This window comes from Heterocephalus glaber, unplaced genomic scaffold (assembly GCF_053883595.1).
Source record: "Heterocephalus glaber isolate CG9 unplaced genomic scaffold, H.glaber_assembly_v1.0 deba00000347, whole genome shotgun sequence".
Lineage (NCBI taxonomy): Eukaryota > Metazoa > Chordata > Mammalia > Rodentia > Bathyergidae > Heterocephalus > Heterocephalus glaber.
The window spans coordinates 39,357,325-39,381,025 of record NW_028258143.1 but is presented as its reverse complement, the minus strand read 5'-3'; the positions used below and the strand labels follow the sequence as shown (position 1 = coordinate 39,381,025).

The 23,701-nt window shown below is 35.5% G+C and overlaps 1 protein-coding gene across 4 annotated transcripts in view; it reads left to right on the top strand.

The window, feature by feature from the left end:
• The first annotated feature begins 440 nt into the window (after positions 1 to 440).
• Positions 441 to 23,701, top strand: part of Wdsub1 (WD repeat, sterile alpha motif and U-box domain containing 1) — a 43,564-nt gene continuing 20,303 nt past the window's right edge. The window contains exons 1-8 of one of the 4 annotated variants that reach the window (XM_004835895.3): positions 441 to 615; positions 3,025 to 3,446; positions 5,066 to 5,250; positions 9,830 to 9,922; positions 13,091 to 13,184; positions 21,529 to 21,562; positions 22,809 to 22,849; positions 22,923 to 23,029. In XM_004835895.3, the coding sequence (XP_004835952.1) occupies positions 3,049 to 3,446; positions 5,066 to 5,250; positions 9,830 to 9,922; positions 13,091 to 13,184; positions 21,529 to 21,562; positions 22,809 to 22,849; positions 22,923 to 23,029 (952 nt within the window). In that variant the 5' untranslated portion in view covers positions 441 to 615; positions 3,025 to 3,048. Of the gene's footprint in view, positions 717 to 3,024; positions 3,447 to 5,065; positions 5,251 to 9,829; positions 9,923 to 13,090; positions 13,185 to 21,528; positions 21,563 to 22,808; positions 22,850 to 22,922; positions 23,030 to 23,701 lie in introns of all 4 variants that reach the window. The other 3 variants (XR_002398040.2, XM_004835894.3, XM_021265923.2) reach the window with 3 other exon arrangements.

Here is a 23,701-nt window from a genome sequence, read left to right as displayed (position 1 = left end):
GAGTCCCATCCGGGCTGTCGGGGGCGGGCGGGAGTGGGGGAGACCCGCAGGATAGGGTGCCCAGGGCCATCCAGCCTGGCCAGGAAAGAGCCTTGGGAAACCTGAACCCAGGGGCGATGCAGAGGACACCTCGTAGTGGCCCACTAAGGATAACAATAACAAAGATGCCTCTCCGGAGAAGTAGGATCGTGCAGACTGGAGAACTACAGCACGGCCAAAGGAGGTTTTCAAATATTAAGCTGGGATGTGTGTTGATGCCCCTCCTCCTTTTATAAGATCATTTCAGATGTTCACTAGGCCTTCAGATTTCAACTTCACAAAACCAAACCAAACAAAACCAAACCCCTGAAACGGAAAGTCCTACCCCAGCTCCAACACTAAGCCTAGAGCTCCACGCGGGCGAGGCGGGGCCCGAGGCCGCGCCTGCGCCCCGGCGAAGGCCGCCCCGAGAGGGCGGGGCCTGTCTCCAGGCGGGGTTCTCTGGGGCCGGGCCGCGCCTCCGCTTGACTTGAGGCCTCTGGGTGAGCGAAGTGGCCAGTCCCCCAGCTTGGCCGCGGCGGCGACCCTGCGAATCCTCCTAGCTCCCAAAGCCGGTTCTAATCGCGCGGCGAGCGGGTGAGACTTGGACTGCGGGGCAGGAGGCGGGGGTGGAAGTCCCTGCCGGGCGCGGTGCGAGGCCGCCTTGAGCGAAGTCTGGGTCCTCGCCGGCGACGGAAGTAAGTCGCGGCATTATTTAGGGGGTGCGCGGCGCATTTGGGTTCGGTTTGCCTCAGATGAGGACGCGTGTGTTGACACTGGTCACCCGGCTTGGTTTGCCCGGGACTCGGCGTGGGCGAGTCAGCGGAGGTGGGAGTGGACTCCACACCCCTCGGGTAGAGCGACCAAGCGAGCTCTTCCCGAAATCCCGTCAGTGGATCAGCATCCCTCGCTTCCGACGGCTCGGCCTCCAGCTGCTATGGGAGCTGCGTGCCACCGGAGTGGAAGTCAGAGTTTGTTTGGAAAAATCACTTGTGTGCGCTTGCACAGTTGTCATTAGGGAGTTCTTCAGAAAGCACCACCTGATCTGGATTGTTTACAATGCAATAAAAGGCCATAACCTACCAGCTTTTTTCAATGCTTGTTTTTTTAAGGCGGGGGTGGGGGGACTGACCTTTTGAGATTAAAATAAAGATAGGAAAAGCCATACTTTTTTTGGTAGAGATTTCCATAAATAAGATTAAGACAAGAGATCATAAATTTTACAAGTCAAGGTTATACCTATATCTTTAGGACTGATTACTGTTTCATTCTACACCATTTTTAAATTGCCATTTTAAAAAAGTGTTGGTAGTTTTATTCTCAGATCATCTCATAGTCCGTATATAATATTTAAACGCTATAACTCAATTGGCTATAGAAAAAGTATTAAAATGTATGCGAGCACATTTGGTATTTGACATGCTATAGATACAGAAGCAAATAAAATGCATAAAGTACCCACTCCTTTGGAATTTATGTTCTAGTGAAGGAAGACATCATAAATATCTGATGGTGCTGGTAATTGCTACATTGAGGATTGAAATAGCAAAATGTGCTAGTCTGGAGAGTAACAACTTTAGCTAGGGTAGCCCTCTCTGAGGAGGGACATTGAAATTGAGATCTGAATGAGAAATAGAATCCCAAAAGGAGAGAGGAAGGGATTTCAGCTGCTTTATGAGGCTGAAAGACCAGTTTGGCTATGGAGTCTGGAAAGGAGAGAAAGGATGAGTTGAGGTCTGAGAAGTAAGCAACAATCATACCATATAAGATTTGTAAGCCATGGGGAGGGGTTTGGATTTGCTTTGAAATTTTACATTTTTTTTTTTTTTGCCACTGTTGGTTTCCTTGACTTACTCAGAATTGGTTCCTCACCTCAGATCTTTTGTATCATTTTATTACAAAATGACAAGCTGGTTTTCAGTACACCCACTTAAGTTTTGAATGGACTTTTTTGTTTTGTTTTTTAATGAGCAAATCCTACAGTTTAGTCTTGGAGGCAGAGGAAATAGCCTTGGCTCCACCCTGTGGAGGGAGCATTATTTTAACCTTATGTTAAAATAATGAAAAACTTTGTTGTTGTTGTTTTTGCTTTGTGATGTTGGGGATCAGCCTCCCAAAGTGCTGGGATAATTATAGGTGTATGTCACCATAACTTGCCGTGAAAAATCTTTGTGCTCAGATTGGTGGCTCTGAAATGAGGTCTTGTTGAGAATTAGTTATGGGAAAGACTTCAAAGGTGAAATAAATAATGCAGGTTCTGAAAGTTCAACATCAAATCATCTTGAAGTTATCTGTCAAGGTTCTTTGTCAGGAGGTAGAACTTTATGGCATGGCAGTGGTGGCTATGATCATCATCAGAGATTATGATCTTGTAAATATTTTTTATTAGTACATGTTTGTGATACAGAAGGAATATATTCATTGAGTTGGGCCATGTACTGACTGCACCTTAATTCATTTTACTTCCTCTCCTCTTCATCCATCCTAAGGTCCCTTCCCATCTCCAAAAGATCTGCCTCCCTGTTTTCTGTAATCTTGTATTTTGCTCTTGAGATTGTTTATACTTCGGGTTTATATTACAGAGAAACCATGTGATGGTTAATTGTGTCAGGTTTTTTTTCATTTAGCATTATTTCAAGGTGCATCCACTTTCCTACAGATGACTCAAATGTATCCTTTATGCCTGAGCGTATCCATTATGTTTTCTTTATCCATTTATCTGTTGCTGGGCATTTAGGCTGCTTCCAAGATTTACGTGTTGTGAGTTGTGGGGCTATAAACGTGGGCATGTATGTATCACTGTAATACTGTCTTTCAGGAAGAATCTTGTAAATGTTTGTCTCCAGATTATCCTTATCCCAGGTTATAGATTGTCCTTTACAAATATTAATGTAGGTGCTTTCTTTGAGCAAATTCTTAAATTGATTTTGGCTCTTTGTCATGGGTTTGAGTTGCATTTATCTGATTCCTAAAATGACATAACCTTTCCCAATTTAAAACTTGCAGGCTCTTTTACTTGGAATAAAGAACATGGTGAAATTAATTCACACATTGGCTGATCATAGTGATGATGTCAATTGCTGTGCATTCTCTTCTTCCCTGTTGGCTACTTGCTCCTTGGACAAAACAATTCGCCTGTACTCCCTAAGTGACTTCGCTGAACTGTCGTACTCTCCACTGAAATTCCACACCTATGCTGTCCACTGCTGCTGTTTCTCTCCTTCGGGACATATTTTGGCATCATGTTCAACTGACGGTACCACTGTCCTGTGGAGTACTCACAATGGACAGACCTTGGCAGTGATGGAACAGCCCGGGGGTAGCCCCGTGAGGGTTTGCCAGTTTTCCCCAGACTCCTCTTGTTTGGCATCTGGGGCAGCTGATGGAACTGTTGTTTTGTGGAATGCACAATCACACAAGTTATATAGGTATGAATATTTAAATTTTGTCTGTATTAAATCCTGTTAAGTTGTACCAAAGAAATAAAAAGCCAAATATTCTGATGATCTCAGGAAGCAGGTAGTTTGTAGATAGGACAATGAAAAAAAGTAGATTTTTAATGATTCCTGTAGTAGATTTGCTTGGCTTTGAGAGAGTTTTGAATTTTCAGTCTTTTTTAATCTTGTTAGGTTTTTATGGACTTACTGAGCATTAGGCAAAGAAAGCAGGTAGTCTTTTGAATCAGGTTCAGAAATGGTAGGCTTATTTTTGTTACTCATGGCTCAGGTGTTCTCAGTAATAACATCATGGAGAGTTAAGCCCCACTGAAGAGATGCAGCTGCTTTCCTGACCCGGATTCTTGCTATGTGAACAAGCAGCCTAGAAGGAGGAACTTCATTATTGGTATAGTGGTGTTTTGTCATTTATATCTGAAAAAACTTACCTGAAAAACTCTTCCAGAAAAAAATGCATCAGTTAATGTACATTGGTAATATTTTTCTGCAACTTAACAAAATTAAAACCATAAACTTATTTATATTTACTGTGAAAATCTACACAGAAAATTTACCATTTTAATAATTTAAATACACTTAAATGTTACCAATTAAAATAGTCTAGCCAGGTATGGTGGCTCATGCCCCCGTAATCCCAACGCTCAGGAGGCTGAGGCAGGAGGATCACCGGGAGTTTGAGGCCAGCCTGAAACACATAATGAGACACTGTCTCAAAAAATAAAATAAAATAAAATTTGTCTAATGTTTCTCCCCTCTCCTGCCTCTAATCATCACTCAGAACACAAATGCCAGCCAGTCAGCAACTGTTGCTCATTTAAGTTTAGGTTGAAGAAGAGGGTATGTTTTAAGTGGCCTTAATAAATATTTGGCTTAACAAGAAAGCACAGAAAGAATAAAATGTCTTTGTGTGAATGAAATCCAGCTGTCAGCTAAGGAATCTTCTTTTTCACTTATCAGGTGATGACTTCTGCCTTTATAAGCCTAACCTCATAATGTATATAATTAACATGCACTCATTTTTGGGTTCTTACCAGTTTATTTTTCCTAATTGAGAAAATAATATTGTCAGCACAGTGCTTCCCTCCCTTCTCAAGATAATTTGTAAATTGTTCACAGCATTTTCTTTTCTCAAAGAATTTACATTTGAAGATGAGATGAAAGACCTTACTGTTGCATAGGTGATTTTGATACAGAATTTGAAAATGCTTTTGACCTCAATAACATGTTTTTCAAGAAAAATAGTTTTGTATTGTCTTTAAAAAAAAAAAAGTACAGCTGTAGTTTTTGTTGCTTATCATTAGTGTTTTTAAGTTTTGTAGACTAACATGTTCAGACTTGACTTGCCGTATGGACTTTGGTTACAATCCTTGTATTTTAGGCTAACTCATATTAGTTACGATGTTTAAATCCTCTCAATTTTAGAAAGCATGTCTCAGTTTAGAGCATATAAATGATATTTCTGTGGGCATCATTTGTCTTTTTTCTGTAGTTCTGTGATAACCATTTACCCTCTTTTACTATCTCAAACTATTAGAGATTGTAATATAAAAGATGCTGTGAAATAAAAATCTCCCTTTTTGCTTTTGTTTCAGATGTGGTAGTGTTAAGGATGGCTCCTTGGTGGCCTGTGCATTTTCTCCTAATGGAAACCTCTTTGTCACTGGCTCCTCCTGTGGAGATTTAACAGTGTGGGATGACAAAATGAGATGTCTGCATAGTGAAAAAGCACATGACCTCGGGATTACTTGCTGCGATTTTTCTTCACAGCCAGTTTCTGGTTAGTTATTTTAGTTTTTTAAGCACTAGAAATTCCCATCTTACTTTGTATGTAACTTTTTGGACTTTCATTTTTATTTTGTTAGTGAAGTAGAAGGCTCTCTTAATTCATTGCTTTTTACAGAATCATCTTTTATCTTTTTAGATCAAAATGAAATCATGGAAAATATTATGAGAAAATTATTTTTCATATATAAGCGAGAATTCAATTTGGTACAATAGGTCGATTGCTTGAATATGGGAATTTAGAAGACTTAACTGTTAGTTTTACTGTGATTTTTAAATATACTGATACTCAAATGGAAATGTGAAGTTAAAAAGTTGGAAAGAGAAGTACATTTCTATTTACTAATTTAATCTTCCAAAAGCAGACTTTATAAAATAATATGTTTGACTACATAGTTTAAAAGGTAATTTTCCTTTTCTGTGTTCAAATGATAATTTTGCCTTTGGCCCCTTTAGTCCTATCTCTAGATCAGTACTGTCTAAAGCAGTTTAGTGAGAATCATAGTTAAATTAAAAATGTTTAGTAAATAAAATTAATTTTAACAATGTATAATTTTAATAATTACCCAGTATCTCTAATGTTATTTGAATAATTGATTATCAGTGGAAAATATTAATTAACTATTTTTTCTTTTTTGGTAAATTTTTGAGAAAGGGTCTTGATGTGTAGTCCAGGCCAGCCTCAAACTCATGATCCTCCTGCCGTGGCCTCCAGAATGCTGGGATTATAGGCATGTGCCACCATGCCAAGCTCTAGTTTTCCTTTTTTGTACTAAGTCTTTAAAATCCAGTGGGTATATAATAGCACATTTCAATTTGGAGTAGCTACATTTCAAGTGTTCAGTGCCCACATATGGGTAGTCATGACTTTATTGGCCAACACAGGTCCAGACAGTCAACAGGATGGTTTAGGCCTTCTCCTGTTTCCATTAATGACTGATATGATTAAGATAAGGTAAAATCCTAAATTCAAAAGACAAAACCTATAAGTACCTTACACATTCCATTTCAGCCTAATTTCAAATCATTTTTCGCTTCTTGCATTCTTTTTAGCCACAGTGGCCTACTTTCATTCTTCAGTGTTCTAAAGATTTTCCAAGGGTTTTATATGTGGACCCTTTACCTGGTTCATTCTTTAGTCATCTTGTAGATTTTGGTTAGAAAATCACTTTAGATGAGGCTTCTCTATTCTTCATTTTGATACCTTTTTTTTTTTTTGGTACCAGGGATCAAACTCGGGACCTTGCACTTGGAAGGCAGGTGGTGGAACCACTGAGCTAAATCCCCAGCCCCTGATATCATCTTTTATTTGTACTCTTTGATAGATTTTACAGAAGTATCACAGTTTTTAGTTACATATTCAATTACATGGAATTTTTTTTTTTTTTTTTGAGATGGGTTCTTGCTATGTGGTCCAAGCTGGCCTTGAATTCCTACATTCAGGCAGTTCTCTGGCCTCAGCTGCCTGTGCCTCTGGCCTCAGCTGCTGTGGTTACAGGCCCACACTGTCATGCTGGGCTTTCTATATGGATAGTGTTTCATGTTTTTCCTGTTAGGTTCCAAGCTCCATGCAGGCATGACCTGGTTCTGTTTTCTTCACCGTGCCCAGCACAGATAGTATGCCTCTTATGTAGATAAAAATTCATATACCCAGTGTATAAATCAAATGCCATATATTGAGTTACGATTGGTGAGCCGGATTTCTTTTAGTGACTTGCTGAAATTTTTAATTTTTAATTTTTTTGGTACTGAGGATTGAGTCCAGGGGCTATTTTTACCCCTGAGATACAGCCCCAGTTCTTTTTATGCTTATTTGAGACAAAATCTAAGTTACCGAGGCTGGCCTTGACTTTGAAATCCTCCTGGCTAGCTGGTATTACAAGTGTGTCCCTGGCTAATTTTTTATTTTTTAACCTTTTAATGTTTTGTAGAAGATTAATCAGTTTCCTTTTCATGAACCCATTCTTATATTAAACTTATATTAAACTCCTTCCTAATTAATTAATTAATTTTTTAATATAGTGTGCTTTTTTATTGTACAAAGAATAGGTTGTAATAAACAAGAACTATTTCTTCCATTTCTGTAGTACTTTCTCCATATCCTATAGGCACTCAATGTATCTTTGATGAATTATAAAGATGTAGGAAGATTTAGGTTTCTTTTTTTATTTTAAAAGGTCTGGAAACAGATTTTCAGTGAAAATATCATTAGTGTATTAGTTAATATTAGAATAAAACTATGGGCATTTTAGGGGTTCGGGAAAGGTTCACTGAACCAGGAAGAAATTCTGAAGTAATACACACATCCCTACCCTGCCTTTAAGGGATTTCAAAGTATGTATTTCTCTCAGTATCATTTTAATCCTTATCTTTTCTTTAGCTCTTCTGTTGAAATAGGTACTAATTTTATGTGTAAATTCCCTAAAACAGATTAATACATACTTTAAAAGTGATTATTACAAAAATTTGTAAGAACTACTGTACTTACTTAAAAGATAAAGTATATAATTTTAACTAGTTGTGTAATGTGGTATTTGTTAATATCTGTAAATACTTATGACATATTAATGCCTCAGGCATGTAACATTTTGCTCAAATAAGGAAAAATAATCCCATTTGCACCTGAGGATAAGTAGTCAAACCAGTTTTTAAATGGTAATAAAGCATGGTTTAGGTTATTATCACAATACAAATATTTTTCCTGAAGAAAAATATATCTAAGTAATTAAATATTGAGTGTAGCCACACCTTAAGCTTCATAATTTCCCATTGCTCTAACTGAATTTTCACTACTTAAAGCAACTTCAGAATTAACTATAGGGACCTAGTTAGTCAAAAAACAATGAAAATATAGCTTTTCTAAACAGATCCAATACTTAAATAGCTTACTTTATTCACTGAGTAAAATATTTTACCTTATTTACTTTATCAGAGGAGCCAGGATTTAGCTCAGGGGCACTGCACCTGCCTCACAAGCGCAAGGTCCTGAGTTCAATCCGTGGTACCAAAAAAAAAAAAGATTATCAGAAATTGCTTATAATCAGTCATCCAGATCTCTGTAAGAAAGGTTGTATTTTGTCTGAACCTGTGCTGCCAAAACCAAAATGCTAGCCAGCCATGGTGGTGCTCACCTGTAATGCCAGCTACTGGTGGGGAGAGGGCGCTAAAGCAAGAAGATTGAAGTCCAAAACCGGCTCAGACAATTTAATGCACCCTGGATGAAAAATAAAAGGGGCTGGGGATGTGGCTCTGTGGTAGAATGCTTGTTTAGCATGTGAAAGTCTGGGTTCAATCCCAGCACTGTAAAACAAAACAAAATCGAAATGCTCTTGAAATGTGGAAGTCTCAATGGAATTAGCAAAACTTTTAATGAAATGGAAGTAAATTTGTTGTGTTAATGAAATGTATGTTTGGGTTTTTTTTGGTACCGGGGATCAAACTCGGGTCCTTGTGCTTGCATAGCAGGAGACGAAACCACTGAGCTAAATCCCCTGCTCCAAAATACACACACACACACACACACACACACATGTATGTATATATGTGTGTGTGTGTGTGTGTGTGTATATATATATATATATATATATATATTTTTTTTTTTTTTTTTTTTTTTTGGTACCGGGGATCGAACTTGGGTCCTTACACTTGCGCAGCAGGCGGCGAAACCACTGAGCTAAATCCCCAGCCCCAAAATACATATATTTTTAATGAGAGAGCATATTTGGATAAAAATTTATATACGCAGTGAATAAATTCAGTAACATATATTGAGTATTTGTAAAATACTGAGTACAATCTTAAGATGGATGTTAGGTTTAATAATGCTTTACTTCATATGAATGCCAAAGCCATCGCTGATGAAACTGCATCTATGATATGGGGTGGAACTTGTGCAAGATCAAGTTGGTGATGTTGATATTTATATTACCACAAATATTTAGGGACTTAATCTAGTAGCTGTGTAATGATATGCTGAAATTCTCTTGTACTGAAATTCTCTAAGAACATTTAAGCTAGTGGCTTTTTGAAATAGGGTTTTTAATACTTTCCCTAAATTGTGTAATATTGTTCACCTAATGAGCTGAATTGATGTTATTTTGGGTTTATATAATTTCAGTCTTTATTAAATCAAATGAAAAAATTTCCATTATTCCATGTGAATTATAAAGCAGCCTTTTAAGAAACTGATGTATCAAAAATATTCAAGTTTTGAATGATTAACCTTTTAACATTCTTATCATAACTGACACTTTCTTCCCAATTTTGGCCACCAGTGATAGCCTGTAAAATTGAGTTGAAAGACACCCTACTTTAATGGCTCAGTATTGGCTCTTTTAGCTTTGAGTTACAGCCTTAAAGGCATTTTATTATAGCAAATTCAGGTCTAAAGTTATATTCTCTATAGTACCTTGTATAAAACCAATTCTTTAGCCAGTGTTTCATTAGATGGTGTAAATTAATATTATTAATATGGTTTAAATGAATAGCATTAACAGATCTCAGTATAAGAAACTAATATTTTTGAGTTTAACTGTTTTATCAGTTCTTTGTATTTAACAAATTTACTGTTTCAGGTGGAGAACAAGGTCTTCAGTTTTTTCGATTGGCATCATGTGGTCAGGATTGCCAAGTCAAAATTTGGGTTGTTTCTTTTACCCATGTCTTAGGTATGTTTTTGATTAGTACATCTCTCAAATTATTTGTGATTTGTATAAAATTTGTTTAATATTTCTACTCAAGATAACTCTGATATCTGAAAGAGATTATAAAAATGTTTTAAGAAACTTTGAATCAAAGTAATACATACAGTTTAAAACTCTGACACTTCTGATTTTTTTTCCCCCTACTGATACCACACACATTCCTACTCACCAGAGGTGACCACTTTGCACTGGTTTTCAACTCTTGTGGTGGCTTTCAGAGTTTCTAGAAATGTAGGTTTACTACTGTTTTTTTATTCATTCAGGATAGTTACTGTTTTATATACTGTGTGGGTCCTTTTCCCATACATTGTCCTGTTTTGACTTTTAGTCAAGAAGTTTATGTTATGATTGTGGATGTAACTCAGTGGTAGAGGACTTGTCTGTTTTATATGATGGCCTGGGTTCAGTCCCCAATACCACAAACAAGAACAATAATGAAACAAATTTATATTATTTGGTTTTGGATTGTGGCATTCCTTTATGTTGTATCTTTTTTGGGGGGGTGGGTACCGGGGATTGAACTCTGGTCCTTGTGCTTGCGCAGCAGGCGGTGAAACCACTGAGCTAAATCCCCGGCCCCCTTTATATTGTATCTTTAATGATTCTTTCTCTACTGTCCTCTGTTTTATAACTCCCATTAGTTGAGTGTTGAATCTCCCAAATCAATTCTCTATGTCTCCCCCACCCCACATTTCAATCTAGTTTTGTTTTGGTACTGGGGATTGAACTCAGGACCTTGCGCTTGCGAGGCAGGCAGCAGAAACTTACTCGTATACTGCCCATTAGTTTCCCTGTAGTAATCATTTTAATGTATGTCATGCTGCTGAGCTAAATCCCCAGCCCTGCAATCTAGTTTTCAAAAAAATTACTGTTTTTTTACTTTAACCTTTTGTTAAAATTTTTAATCTTATTTTAAGTCCCCTTTTGCTTCCTGATCATCTCTGTTACCTCTGGGGGCTTTTTTTTTTTAGTTACTCTGATCTTTCTCATTCGTATAGTTGCCTTCTTTAAGTGTCTTGGGTCCTTAGTATGTATGTATGTATGTATGTATGTATGTATGTATGTATGTATGTATTTATTTATTTATTTTTGGTACCAGGGATCGAACTCGGGTCCTTATGCTTGTGGAACAGGCAGTGGAACCACTGAGCTAAATACCCAGCCTCCTTAGTATTTTATTTACACTTAATAATTGGATAATAAGATGTTCAGAAACTCTGTGCCTATGGATGTTCCGTTGTTGCTGGGCTTACTTTAGGATGAATGTGTAATTGTTTCTTCTGAGAGAAGGGTTGGGGGGAAAGGGTATGGAGGTCTTTGTGGCCCTAGAGCTGTTTGTGCAAACATCATTTAGAAAGCTTATCTGGAAATAAGCACCTGGCTTTTATGTGCCATACTAAGGAGTGGGATCAGGAAGGGATTGAAGGTAGACATTGAATGTTCCACACACATACTTAATTAATTTCTATTTCCAAGTCTATGTCTTTCATTCTGATTTGTGTTTTTCCTGGCTGTTGATAGTTGTATATCTTGAGGAGTTCTCTAGGACAGAATAACTTTCTCTTGTCCCTATCTCCCTTCCTTTATATTCTAGGCTTTTATTCCTCTCTACGGTCTCATCAATTAATCTTCCCGCCTTCCCATTCTCTCCATTCATGTGCATTTATGTCTTTATTAATTTGTTCATTATCATTTTAAGGGGGACTTTGAAATTTTGTGGTCAACTGAGCTTCTTGATTCAGATTCCTCAAAATATTGTATTATTTGTTACCCAACAGGGTTTAATTACATCACCAACTATGTTCCTGTCATTCATAGTTATAATAGTATATAGAGAAGAGCACATTATCCAGAAAGAAATACATCCCTTTTGTGGTGGAAACTTACTTGTATACTGCCCATTAGTTTCCCTGTAGTAATCATTTTAATGTATGTCATGCTGGTGAGGATGAGAGGTCCTTTATTTCTCTGGTTTATCCAGCTCTTCTTTTTGTCTTTCTTTACCGCAAGCAAAATTTTGGTAAGAAATGAGAAGTATACTCATATATGTATATCTTCTAAATATATCCTGAATAATTGTTTTAAAGCCTTTCATTTTCTGTAAAATATTTTTACACTGACTATTGTTAAAAAATACATAACAATTTATAAATGTGTGGCTAAAGCCTTTTTATGAAGCATTTGTCATGGTTTGTACCTTATTTTAATTGCTCATTTGTAGGCAGTAGACATATGGGTCATATTCTTGAGAATATATTCATGTGGTCATATTGCAAGTTCTGTAGTCTTCGCTTCACAGCTGAATATTTTTGCTTTGATTGTTACAATGAAAGCTCTTTGAAATTCACCACTGTGCTTTTGACATTTATCTGTTCTCCCAGGTAATAATTTTTTTTTTCCTTCTTTGAGCTTAAAATTTTTTACCTGCTCTCATAGCTTTTTTTTGTTTAAATAATTGCTATCTTCTTTATGAGACTTTATCACTTCAAAAAAGGTTTTATGTCTGATAGAGATTTCATTGATTTCCTTGTCCCTCCTAGGCTAGCTTCCTATTTTCCTAGGTTGTCACCAAAACATTAAATTTCTGTAGTTTACCTTTAAAAGACTTGTGATGTTTATCTTCAGCAATTGTAGAAAGCATAAAAAGTATTTTAGTATTACCATACTTTGTAGGTAGGAGTGTTATATATTGGAATTATACTATGTACAAATTGCCATTGATCTAATTTACAGAATGAGAAAATGTTTGCTAATGTCACATTTTGCAAAATATAACCATTTTATTTTTTAATCTGTTGGGTAATTAGCATATTTTCTTTTTAAAAGACACTGAAATGTTTGTGGTTTAGTTGAAATGTTTAAAGTAATTTGGTAGCTATAAAATTACCCCATCTAGCCTTTACCAAACACATCATTTTTAATCCATTATTAAGCTTTCAAACTATTTAATCACACTGCATTGGAATTGTTTGCTGTATGTATAAATACTTGAGGTGCATGAGGATTTTAAATTTTTCTGTCCCTTAGGCACCCAAAGATTACTTATTTAATAAATAAGTAAAATAGTGTTGAGTTAGAAATGAATTTCAAGCATGGTCAGCTTGCTAATTTTTTTCACCTTGTTAATTGCAGGTTGTGAATTAAAATATAAAAGTACTTTGAGTGGGCACTGTGCACCTGTTCTTACTTGTGCTTTTTCCCATGATGGACAGATGCTAGTCTCCGGGTAAGCTATTTAATTTTCTTAAGCCATTTTGATATGAAATACAACAGACAAACACAAACATATAATAAACATAATGAATAGCTTGATGAGTTACTGTGATGCAAACTTGTTAGCATCAAGTCAAGAAGTAGAACACTGCTGGTTGTGACCCAGAAGCCCTTTCCTTCTTGTGTCCCTTTCTGGTGACACACCTCAGGGCATGTGCAGTACTGCACTTTTCTTTTAAACTGATTTAAACCAAATCATATGATGTAAATTATTTTGTGTCTGTCCTCCTTAACTTTATGGTTGTGACATTCATTACTGCATTTAACTGTGGTTTATTGACTTACATTGCTGTGTAATATTCCATTGCAGTGTATATGCCATAATACTCACTTTAATGAATGGCTATATGGATTATTTCCAGGCTAGAAGCATGATAATAATTATATGAATATATTGTATCTCCCAAATACATAGGAATGGAATTGCTAGATCATAGATTTCATTTCTAACTTTAAGCAAATAACATGAAACTGCTTCCAAGTGATTGAACAATTGATACTACTATAGCCATGTTGTTTTATATTCTAAGTTAGACTCAGTATTGTGGGTCTTTTAAATTTTAGCCATTCCTATGAGTGTGTAGTATTACCTTTTCGTGGATTTCATTTGTATTTCCTCAAAACAATAAGGTTGGAACTTTCCTGAATTTATAGAATACATATATTTCCTTTTTTATGAAGTGCATGTCCATGTCTCTTGCTTATTTTTCTTTTTCTTTTTTTTGGTACTGGGGATTCAACTCGGGTCCTTGTGCTTGCGGAGGCAGGTGGCGGAACCACTGAGCTAAATCCCCAGCCCTTCTATTTTTCTTCTAAGTTATCTTTTTCTTACTGACTTTTTGTTATATATGTGTACGATATGTGTATTTTGACATGTGAATCATGTTGGTTATATGTGTTGCAAATATTTTTCCCACCCTCTAGATTTGCCTTGTCAAAATTCATAGTTTTAATGCAGTTTCATTATGTTGAGGTCATAAAGATATATTCTTGTATTATTTTCTAAAACCTTGTTTTGCCTTTCACAAATTGATTTATGTGTATGAAGTGCAATAGGAATCCAGTTTCATCTCTTTCAGTACAACTATCCATTTATTTTAACACCATTTATTGAAAAGACCATCGTTTCACCACCATTTTACTCTGCTGCCTTGTCAGAATGTGTGAGTCTGTTTCTCAGCCTGTTATTTTTGTATTTATCTTTGCTGTAATACTATTCTGTTTTTAAAGGGTTCATATTCTAGTAATTCATAGCTCCTGACACTTCCATATAAATTTTAGATTCACCACAAGTTGTATCCACTCACACAAGGCTGGTTAGATATTGGTTAGGATTAGATAGACTTTGATGAATTGACATTTGGGGGGAGAATTGACATTTTTATGAGTTTGAATTTTCTATAAATATGACATATTTTTCCATTTTTTATTTTTTAATTTCTCACAACAATTATCTCCTATATAGAAGTCCTGCTTACCTTTTATTAGACTTATTTGCAGGCAGTTTTTGTTGCTGTTGTTGCCATTATGAAAGTTGTAATTGATATAAGAAAATGTATAGGGAAATGGGATGGATTTATCTATAAATTTTCTTATTTTCAACTTTCTGTGTACAAAATTATTTGTAGTAATGATAGTTTTGTTTTTTCCTTCCTACTTTTTATACCTTTGGTATCTTCTGTGCCTTATTAAATTGGCTAGTACTACTATGGCAGTGGATATAATGATAACAAGCATCTTTGTGTGATTTTTTTATTGTAAAGAGAAAGCTTTTGTTATTAAATATGACCATTGCGGGTTTTGGGAAGATAAGTCTTATCAGCTCTACTATTCCTTTGAGGTTCACCCCATCCCCCTGCTTTCGTACTGGGGATTGAACTCAGAGACTTCACACTGACCTATGTCCTCAGACCATTTATTTATTTATTTATTTATTTGCTGTTTTGGTACCGGGGATCAAACTCCGGTCCTTGTGCTAGCGCAGCAGGCGGCGAAACCACTGAGCTAAATCCCCGGTCCTTTATTTTTCATTTTGAGGCAGGGTCTTGCTAAATTGCAGTTTCCCGAGCTGGGCTTGAACTTGTGATTCTTCTGCCTCAGCCTTTCAGAGTGCTGAGATTATAGGGATGTACTGGTCTTCCAGTTTTTTAAGACTTTTATTTTGTTTTTTAATCATAAATATGTGTTGTGTTTAATCAGATGACTTTTCCTGCACCTTTTGAGATGGTCATATAATTTTTTTCTATTACTCTGTTAGGGTGGTGAAGTACATTTATTTTCAAATGTTTAACCAGTCATGCTTTTTTTGCAAGACGTATTATTTTAGTGTCTGTAGAGAAGTTAGTTTCAGTCTTTTTCTTTGAGTATAATTCATATCTTTTTCCTCTGGTTGCTCATACAGCTTTCTGTTTGGTTTTCTATACATTCACTTTGTTGAACATGTATGTGAGTTTCTTTTTATTTAATTTTCTAGGAAGTCTTTGAGCCTCTTAAATCTGTGGAATAATATTTCATCAATTTTGGCAAGTTTTATTTATTCTTTCTTCAGATACTGCATTTGTCCCCTTCTCCTAATTCTGGGACTTTAGTTAAATGCAAATTATGCCTTCTCACTGGGAACTTCATGTTGCCCATCCTCTTTTCTATATATTTCATTCTGTTTCCTTTTTTCCTTATGCTTCTTTTTTTTTTTTTGGTTCCGGGTATCAAACTCAGGACCTTGCACTTGCGAGGCAGGCATCGGCACCACTGAGCTAAATCCTCAGCCCCCTTATGCTTTATTCTTGATGGTTTCTCGTTTATAAATTCTGTCTCCAGTTAGTGTGCTATTATTAATAAGTAGTCATTGAGTTCATAATCTTGCTTCTTTTACTTTTTGATCCTAGAATTTCTACTTTGCTATTTTTTTCAAGGCCCCTATGTCAGTTTTTTATGATTTCTTGTTACCTGTTGAAATTCTATTTTTCAGAGTTTTATTCTTAAAGCAATTGGTTTGGGACACAGTAGCATGATTCAATTATTTTATACCCTTCTTTTGAATACTTTTATATATTTTCAATTTCTTGCCACTAGATTTCTAAAACTTGTCTGTGTTCTCAACAGGCCATAGCATCGCAACCCACATTCATGGCTGGTCATACCAAGTTTGACTCCAGTTGCTTTGACTCCACTTAAAATGTCTTCATTTTAAGGCTAATGTTTCTTTTCTGCATGTGCTCTAGTTCTTGGTAGTCAGCAAATGGTAATGTTGCCATTCTTACAGATGTGGCTCATTCATCTCAAAAGATGAATATTGTTTATCATTAAAAAAATAAGTCTCATTTGACCTAGAATTTAAGTCAGTGGAAAGTTCAAACAAAGTTGGATTTCCTTCTGTTGTTTTGGAGACAGGTTATATACAAATAATTACCTCTAATTCACCCATTCATGGCTCTCTTACATACTAAGGTCTCTGCCAATTGCACCTGGGTATTTTATAAAAGGAAGTACAAGACACTGTTTGTGTTCCTGAAGGAATTTTAAGTTTCTTTTCTCATACTTGATGTTCATAGTGATAACTGAGTAACACTTACACTTCCTGACTTTCTGAAGCATAGAAGACTTAAGTGATATTTAGCAATATTTTGTTTTCATTTTATAGCATTGTCAGTTTGTATGTGTTACTTTGGTTAACTGACATGAGATTAACTAGAATGACCTTTTCCATTCATTATGTATAAATGAAAGTTTAAATTATTAAATGCTTTCAGGTCTGTGATGTTGCTGTCAGACACATTCAGATGTTTTCTAAATAGTTTTCATTTATTGGAATAAAGGTACAGGCAAGTAAATGAGTTGTAAATGTAACTTGGTAAAACTTAACATTCAGTTTTTTAGAAATAGTATACATGTTTAAATCATACTTGGTCTGACAGTAGATAAGAACAAGTTAATTTGTTAATGAGAGAAAGATTCCATCTGTGACTGAAACTGGTACAATGGAATGAACATATATGAAAAGAGGATTACAGGGTAAAACAGTAAGATAAGGAGGTATATGAATGTCATGCCTGGATAAGAAAAATGATGGATAGTAGGTCAGAAAGTATACTAAAAAAGGTATATAGGACATTGATAAGGGTGGCCATGTAAAAAGCAGTATAGAGTTAGATATGCAGATAATATAGGGTAGGAGAGTAGAAAGAGCATTCCAAGAGGCAGGCAATTCTTGAATAGATTAAAATGTGTTAGCCTGTTTTTCATTACTATAATGGAATAATTAACCCTGGATAACTTTTCAAAGGAAAGAGGTTTGTTTAGCTCAGAGTTCTAGAGGTTCAAGGGCATGGCACCAGCATTAGCTTAGTGTTGGGTGGCATCACATGGTAGAAATGCTTGTGGAGCAGAGATTACATCTTGAGGCCGGAAGCTAGATTCAGGGGTCAGACTAGCTTTTATAAGAACTTGCTCTCACAAGAACTAACTCAGGGCACAAGAACTACCTTTGTTCCTTCTAAGGACAGGGCAGCCAGTGACCTAAGCACCTCCTACTGGGCTCACCTGATACAGGTCCTACCACCTCTCACATCACCACACTGAGGACCAAAGACTCCAACATGTGAACCTTGGGGATACACCACATCCAGGCCATAGCATGTATAGCACAAAAAAGGAATACAGGGAATGAGGCTGAAAAAAGAGTTCATACAGATGACAGAGGCCTTGTTATAACTTGTCCCAACCTGATATAGTAAATTTAGGAGAACTACTAAAACTTTCATTCTAATTGGCTAGGCCTAGCTATAGGAGATTGATGTTAAAGTCAAGATTTAGATCAGTTCTCATATTTCTGGTTTAAGATTTCTTTACATTCTTAAAAGTTATTGAGGAGCCCAAATAACTTTTGCTTATGTGGGAGATGTTCCTAATCTAAAACTCTGAAATCCAAAGTGCTTTGAAATCTGAAATATTTGGATTGCCAACATGATACTCAGAAAGTTTTAAATATTAGAACATTTTGGATTTCAGACTTTTTGGATTAGAGATGTTCAGCCAGGAAAGTCTATACAAATATTCCCAACACTTCTGAAAAAAACTCTGAAGTCTGAAGTCCCAAGTATTTCAGATGAAGGATATTCAACCAATATTAGTAAATAAAGACAAAATTTTATAGTATTTAAAATTCCTTTTAAAGAAACATTACAGGTTTTTTGTCCATAGCTTCTGTATCTGTGGATTCAGCCACCTACAGATGGAAAATATTGGGGAAAAATTATACTGAACATGTACAAACTTTTTTCTTTTTTCCTAAACAACATAGCTTAACAATTGTTTATACTGCATTAGGTATTATAAGTAATACAGTGATGATTTAAAGTATATTGGAGGAAATGTATAGGCTATATGCAAATATTCCACCATTTTATATAAGAGACTTGAGCATCTGCACCTTTGGGTATCTGCAGTGGAGAGGGCTGTTCTGGAACCAATCTCCCACTATAGGGACTGCAGAAATAAACTTAACTGCATATACTGCAAAATATTACATATTTTAAGGGAAAAATTAAAACAAAAATAGTGAGAAGAGTGGCATTGTTTTACATGTTTGAAGATCTTTTCAGTGTCTGTCTTGGCAGAAGACACTTGCGTTTTCATATCTGCTCCACACATTGTGTTTATCCCTCAGAGGTATGACATCACAGGTCATGGCAAAATATGGAAGAAATTTTTCCCTTCATCTTTCTCCACATCTCTTCTCTAGTAACTTTCATTTAGCCACTAAACAGAGGTTGTCTTTTGTTCCAACCTACTCTTGTTGATCCAGCCAAATGTAATGAGCGTTACATGTATAAACCTCTATTCAAACAGAAAAAGTCAGCCTTCCTAATTTAAGAAAAGGCTGGTTAAGTCTCAGTGGTTAGGATTCCTGGAAAACTGTTTTTTTAAATGCCCACAATTGTTAAGAGTTCAGTGATGGGCCGGAGAGTTGGCTCAGTGGTTCTGCCACCTGCCCCACAAGTGCAAGGACCAGAGTTCGATCCCTGGTACGCAAAAAAAAAAAAAAAAAAAAAAGAAGGAGAGAGAGAGTTCAATGAATATCACCATCTCCTCTTTGAGTTAAAAACCAAAGAGAAAGAAATAGGACTAATAAAGTAGATAACATGGCTTTTGATCTGCAGCTGCTTTGCTCACCTGTCTGTCAGAGTGATCCATTGCAGACTTTTGCAAGAGCAGATCAGAAGAAAAGGACAATGAAGGACAAAAAGGACAAATGAAGGACAATAAAGGACACAGAAAGAGCTGTGCCATATTGTCCAGTGTCATTCCCCAATCTCACCAGTCATCTGGCTTTCTTTTTCTGCTAGAATAGTAGAGGGAGGAGAGGCCCAGAATCTTACTTCAGAAGAGATGGGAAGTTCCCCCTCCAACAAGACACTTTCTTATGTATTACTTATTTTGGATGTAGATGATGCAGTTTTGTTGTTATGAATTAGGAGTGGTTTTAATGAACAACCCTCTCTGACTCAGAATTGACTAGCAGAAGAAGGCTTATGATCACCTTTCTGAAACCTAATCTTTTTTTTTCACTTTATACTTTCTACAGTATCATACTTTTCTGTCTTGCTGATACAGTGCTTATAAAGATCGCTAATGATGAACCTGCTTCTTGAGTAATACATCAAGAAGGAGTTAGTTTTAATCATACCTGGTAGTAGTAGAGGTGGAATTTCCTGTTAGTTTTTTGTTGTTGTTTGGACACCAGTGAGGGTGGTATTTGAGACACCGTATAATGGGGACCAGTTGGGAGGACCATTTTTTATGTAAATTTAGCATAGCTGGGCTCCAGCCAGCTCCAAATTAGATTTTGGCTATCATCCCTTTAGAAGTGCCAGACTTAAGCAGAACTGGGCTCTAGGTCAGTTAGTCAAAAGTCAGTTCAACAAGTCTCCAGTTCACTTATTTTTAAAAAATACATTATTTCTGTTGACCAGTTTTCCATTTGTTTAATGTGCTCCTGACTCCTAGCCATGTTGCTGTAGTGGGACACCCTGGTTCCTCTAGCTCTTATGAATGTATTTTCATTATGGATAATTGTTGACATTGTGTTCCTATCTGTCATCTTCATGTCATTCCTGTGTGTGTGTGTTTCTGTATTGAAGGATGCTCAGAAGTAATAAAATTTTCCCTAAGAATATTAGATATTCCAGAAATAATAACCTGTGCCTTGAGGAATAAGAGTATCCATAAATTATGTCTAGTATATCCATACTGAAGTAGTTAGCTGGTAAGATTATTTCTCAGTTTTGGATGGTGTTTTACATCCAGAATATATTTTATGATTCCCATCTTCTTATATTTCAGTTTAGATTTGAATTTCTAATTATAATTCTTAATTTGAATTCATATGTAAGTTCTGATGTAAATCTCCATCAACACTGGATGACCTACTGAACAAGGAAATTTTAAATTTTCTTCTAGGTCTGACCCTTGTGGTCAGACAATTGACGACTTTTTACTAATAATAAGTACAAATACTAATACTGTACTAAGAATTAATGCTTGTCTTGCTGAAATATTTTCTCACTTTGCATTGTATATCATAATGGCATAAAGACCACTTCCAAGTGTGAAATACTAAATAGAAACATTTTTATCTATTGTTTTAAATTGTGTACTTTGTTATAGTATTGTACTTTTCTTTGTATTATGATCTTTTTCCCACTAAGAATAATCCCAGAGGGATTTTTTAATTTTTAAAGCATTAAAAGAAACCATGGAGTCAACATAAAGTTTACAATTACAATTTTCAAAAGTGATTCACAAACAAAACTTATGTACATTGGTTAGGAATTAAGGCATAGCCACCAATGGCAAAGAACAATGTTGTTTGAAACCAGTAACAGATATGTTTTCCTTGTAATGACTTTTTACTGAGTTACTAACTTGATAAGGAATTCTGTTATGTGTGTATGTCACAAATGTTTTCTCTAGTTCCAGGGATTTAGCTCAGTGGTTTCGCCACCTGCCTCGCAAGCCCAAGGTCCCGAGTTCGATCCCTGGAATTAAAAAAAAAAAAATGTTTTCTCTGTATCCATATATAAGTAGCATATGCTGTTGTTTTAATAAAGAGAATAATTTTCTGATAAATTTTATATTTCTCATGTAGGTTTGAATAAATAGAGATTGACTGTTAAATACCTGTATGTCACTATTTCAGCTTTTTAAAAAAGTTACTAAAATGATTTAGAAATACTAATTATGTAAATGTACTTTGTTTTATAGAACTTTTCATCCATAATTTCTTTTTTCTTTTAAAGGTCAGTGGATAAGTCTGTCATAATATATGATACAGTAAGTATTTCAAAACCTTGTGTGTGACCTAAATTATGTTAGACAACTGAACTTCAAGTTTAGTTAGGTATGACAGAAATAGTATATATTTTTCTACTTAGTATGCTCAAGAATATAAAATACACATGTTCACAAATGCTAAACCTATATACAAATAAGTTATTGGTTCTAGGACAAGCTGTTAAATATTTCAATAATGATTTTAAGATGGATAAATTTAAGAGCATCAATATCCAATTTTGATCAATATTGAACTTTTACACCAGATATCTATTACAGCAAAGAATGAATGGCTACCCTAGAGGCTTTGGAGAGTAGAGTAGAAAGTGGCCTACCATTTTTAAGAGTGCTACCGTAGGTGGATTTAGTGGTTAGCATGAAAAACAATAGGTTATTGTGGACTTGAGAAAATGGAAGTTTTGGCAGATCATCTGCTGTTTGGTAAAGACTGAGTTGTGTAAGAAGCAAAATGAATGTTTTACCTATAACAAAGGTGTAGTTGATGGAAACAGTCTCCAAGAGAACGATCAGTAGAGTGGAGCCTTGTAGCAATGTAGTTCAGACAATAGCTCTACTAGAAAATCAGTGGAGATGTAAATCCTCAAACTAATAGTGTGTCCAGCAAGTAATCTAAACCAGTCCTTCACACAGAAGTTAAGTCATTGAAAGTTCTGGCAGGAAATGGGAATGAATACTCAAACTAGATTAAGTAGATCCTGAGTATTTCTCATCAACTTTTTATGAGTTTTCTACATTCACAAAAGTAACATTAGTTTTTCTCTGTAAAATATGGATAAGTACCAGTTAAATACATGAAAAAGGTTGGCTGGCTGCCTAAGTGTACTGTACTCAAATATAAGTGACTAATTTCTGATCTCTCAATGTGTACAAGTCAGATGCCGTAACAAAAATACAATTATTTCCTGTATTAGACATTTTGGTTACTGTTAGTAAGTTCAAACAAATCAGCAAATGCCAAGGGTCAGCTATACTAGAACTTGCTAAGAAGAAGACAGCCAGTAGACAACAATTTTAATGTTTGAGAAAGAGTGAAATAAGCACCTGACAGTACTGTTATAGGTGCTATTGTTATTCACTGAACTGTCAACTTAATGTTAGTTACTAATAATAAATATTAGAATACATATAGCATATAAACCATTTATTATTAAAGTGAATCTTTATCATTATTTTTACTCTTGCCTGAGTAAATATAAAGCTATTTTTGTTGCGTTTTTTTCCCTAGAATTCGCAGAATGTACTTCACACATTGACGCAGCATACCAGGTATGAATTTAATCTTTTTTATTAATAAAATTTAAAAATTAGAAGATATGTAATAGTTGTTCTTATTAACTAGATATGTCACAGCATGTGCCTTTGCACCCAATACTCTCTTACTCGCTACTGGTTCAATGGACAAAACGGTGAACATCTGGCAATTTGACCTGGAAACACTGTGCCAAGGTTAGTAAGGGCATCATCTTTAACCCTACTAATGATTAAAATCAGAAATTTAGTAACTTTTTTTTCTATGTTGCTGGCTTGGAAATCAAACTCAGGGCCTAGTGTATGCTAGGCAAATGCTCTACCACTGAGCTATACCCCAGCCTGAAATTTAGCAAATCAAGTTATTCATATTGCTTTTCCCAATATAAAATATACATTCAAATTTAATGTAATCTAAAAAATAATTTTACAGAAGTCAGTGTTAAAAATGCTGGCAAATGCTTTTGAGTGCACATTTATATATATCATACTTACAATGGTTTTGTAAGTTGTTTATACTCCAAAATAATTTTTCAGATAAATATAGCTTGAAGACAAAAGAGAAATTATAGGTTTATTTTGTGGACTTTCTTTTTGGTTACATCAAGCAATATTGGCACATAATTTAGAAGTTTTATTTTTATCACTGTTGGAATTAACCAAATAGTGGTCCTCATATATAGATGATAGAGCAAATAGAATATCTTTGCTGGTATGAGTTTTAAATAATAAAGAAAGGTTTTTCCGGAGTGAAAAAGTAGTAGTTCCAAAAGAGTACTACTTAACATGATATTGAATAATACTTTATATATGGTAATATTTATTCTTTTGGAATTCTTAAAAGGAAGGTAAAGTTGCAAAACACAGATT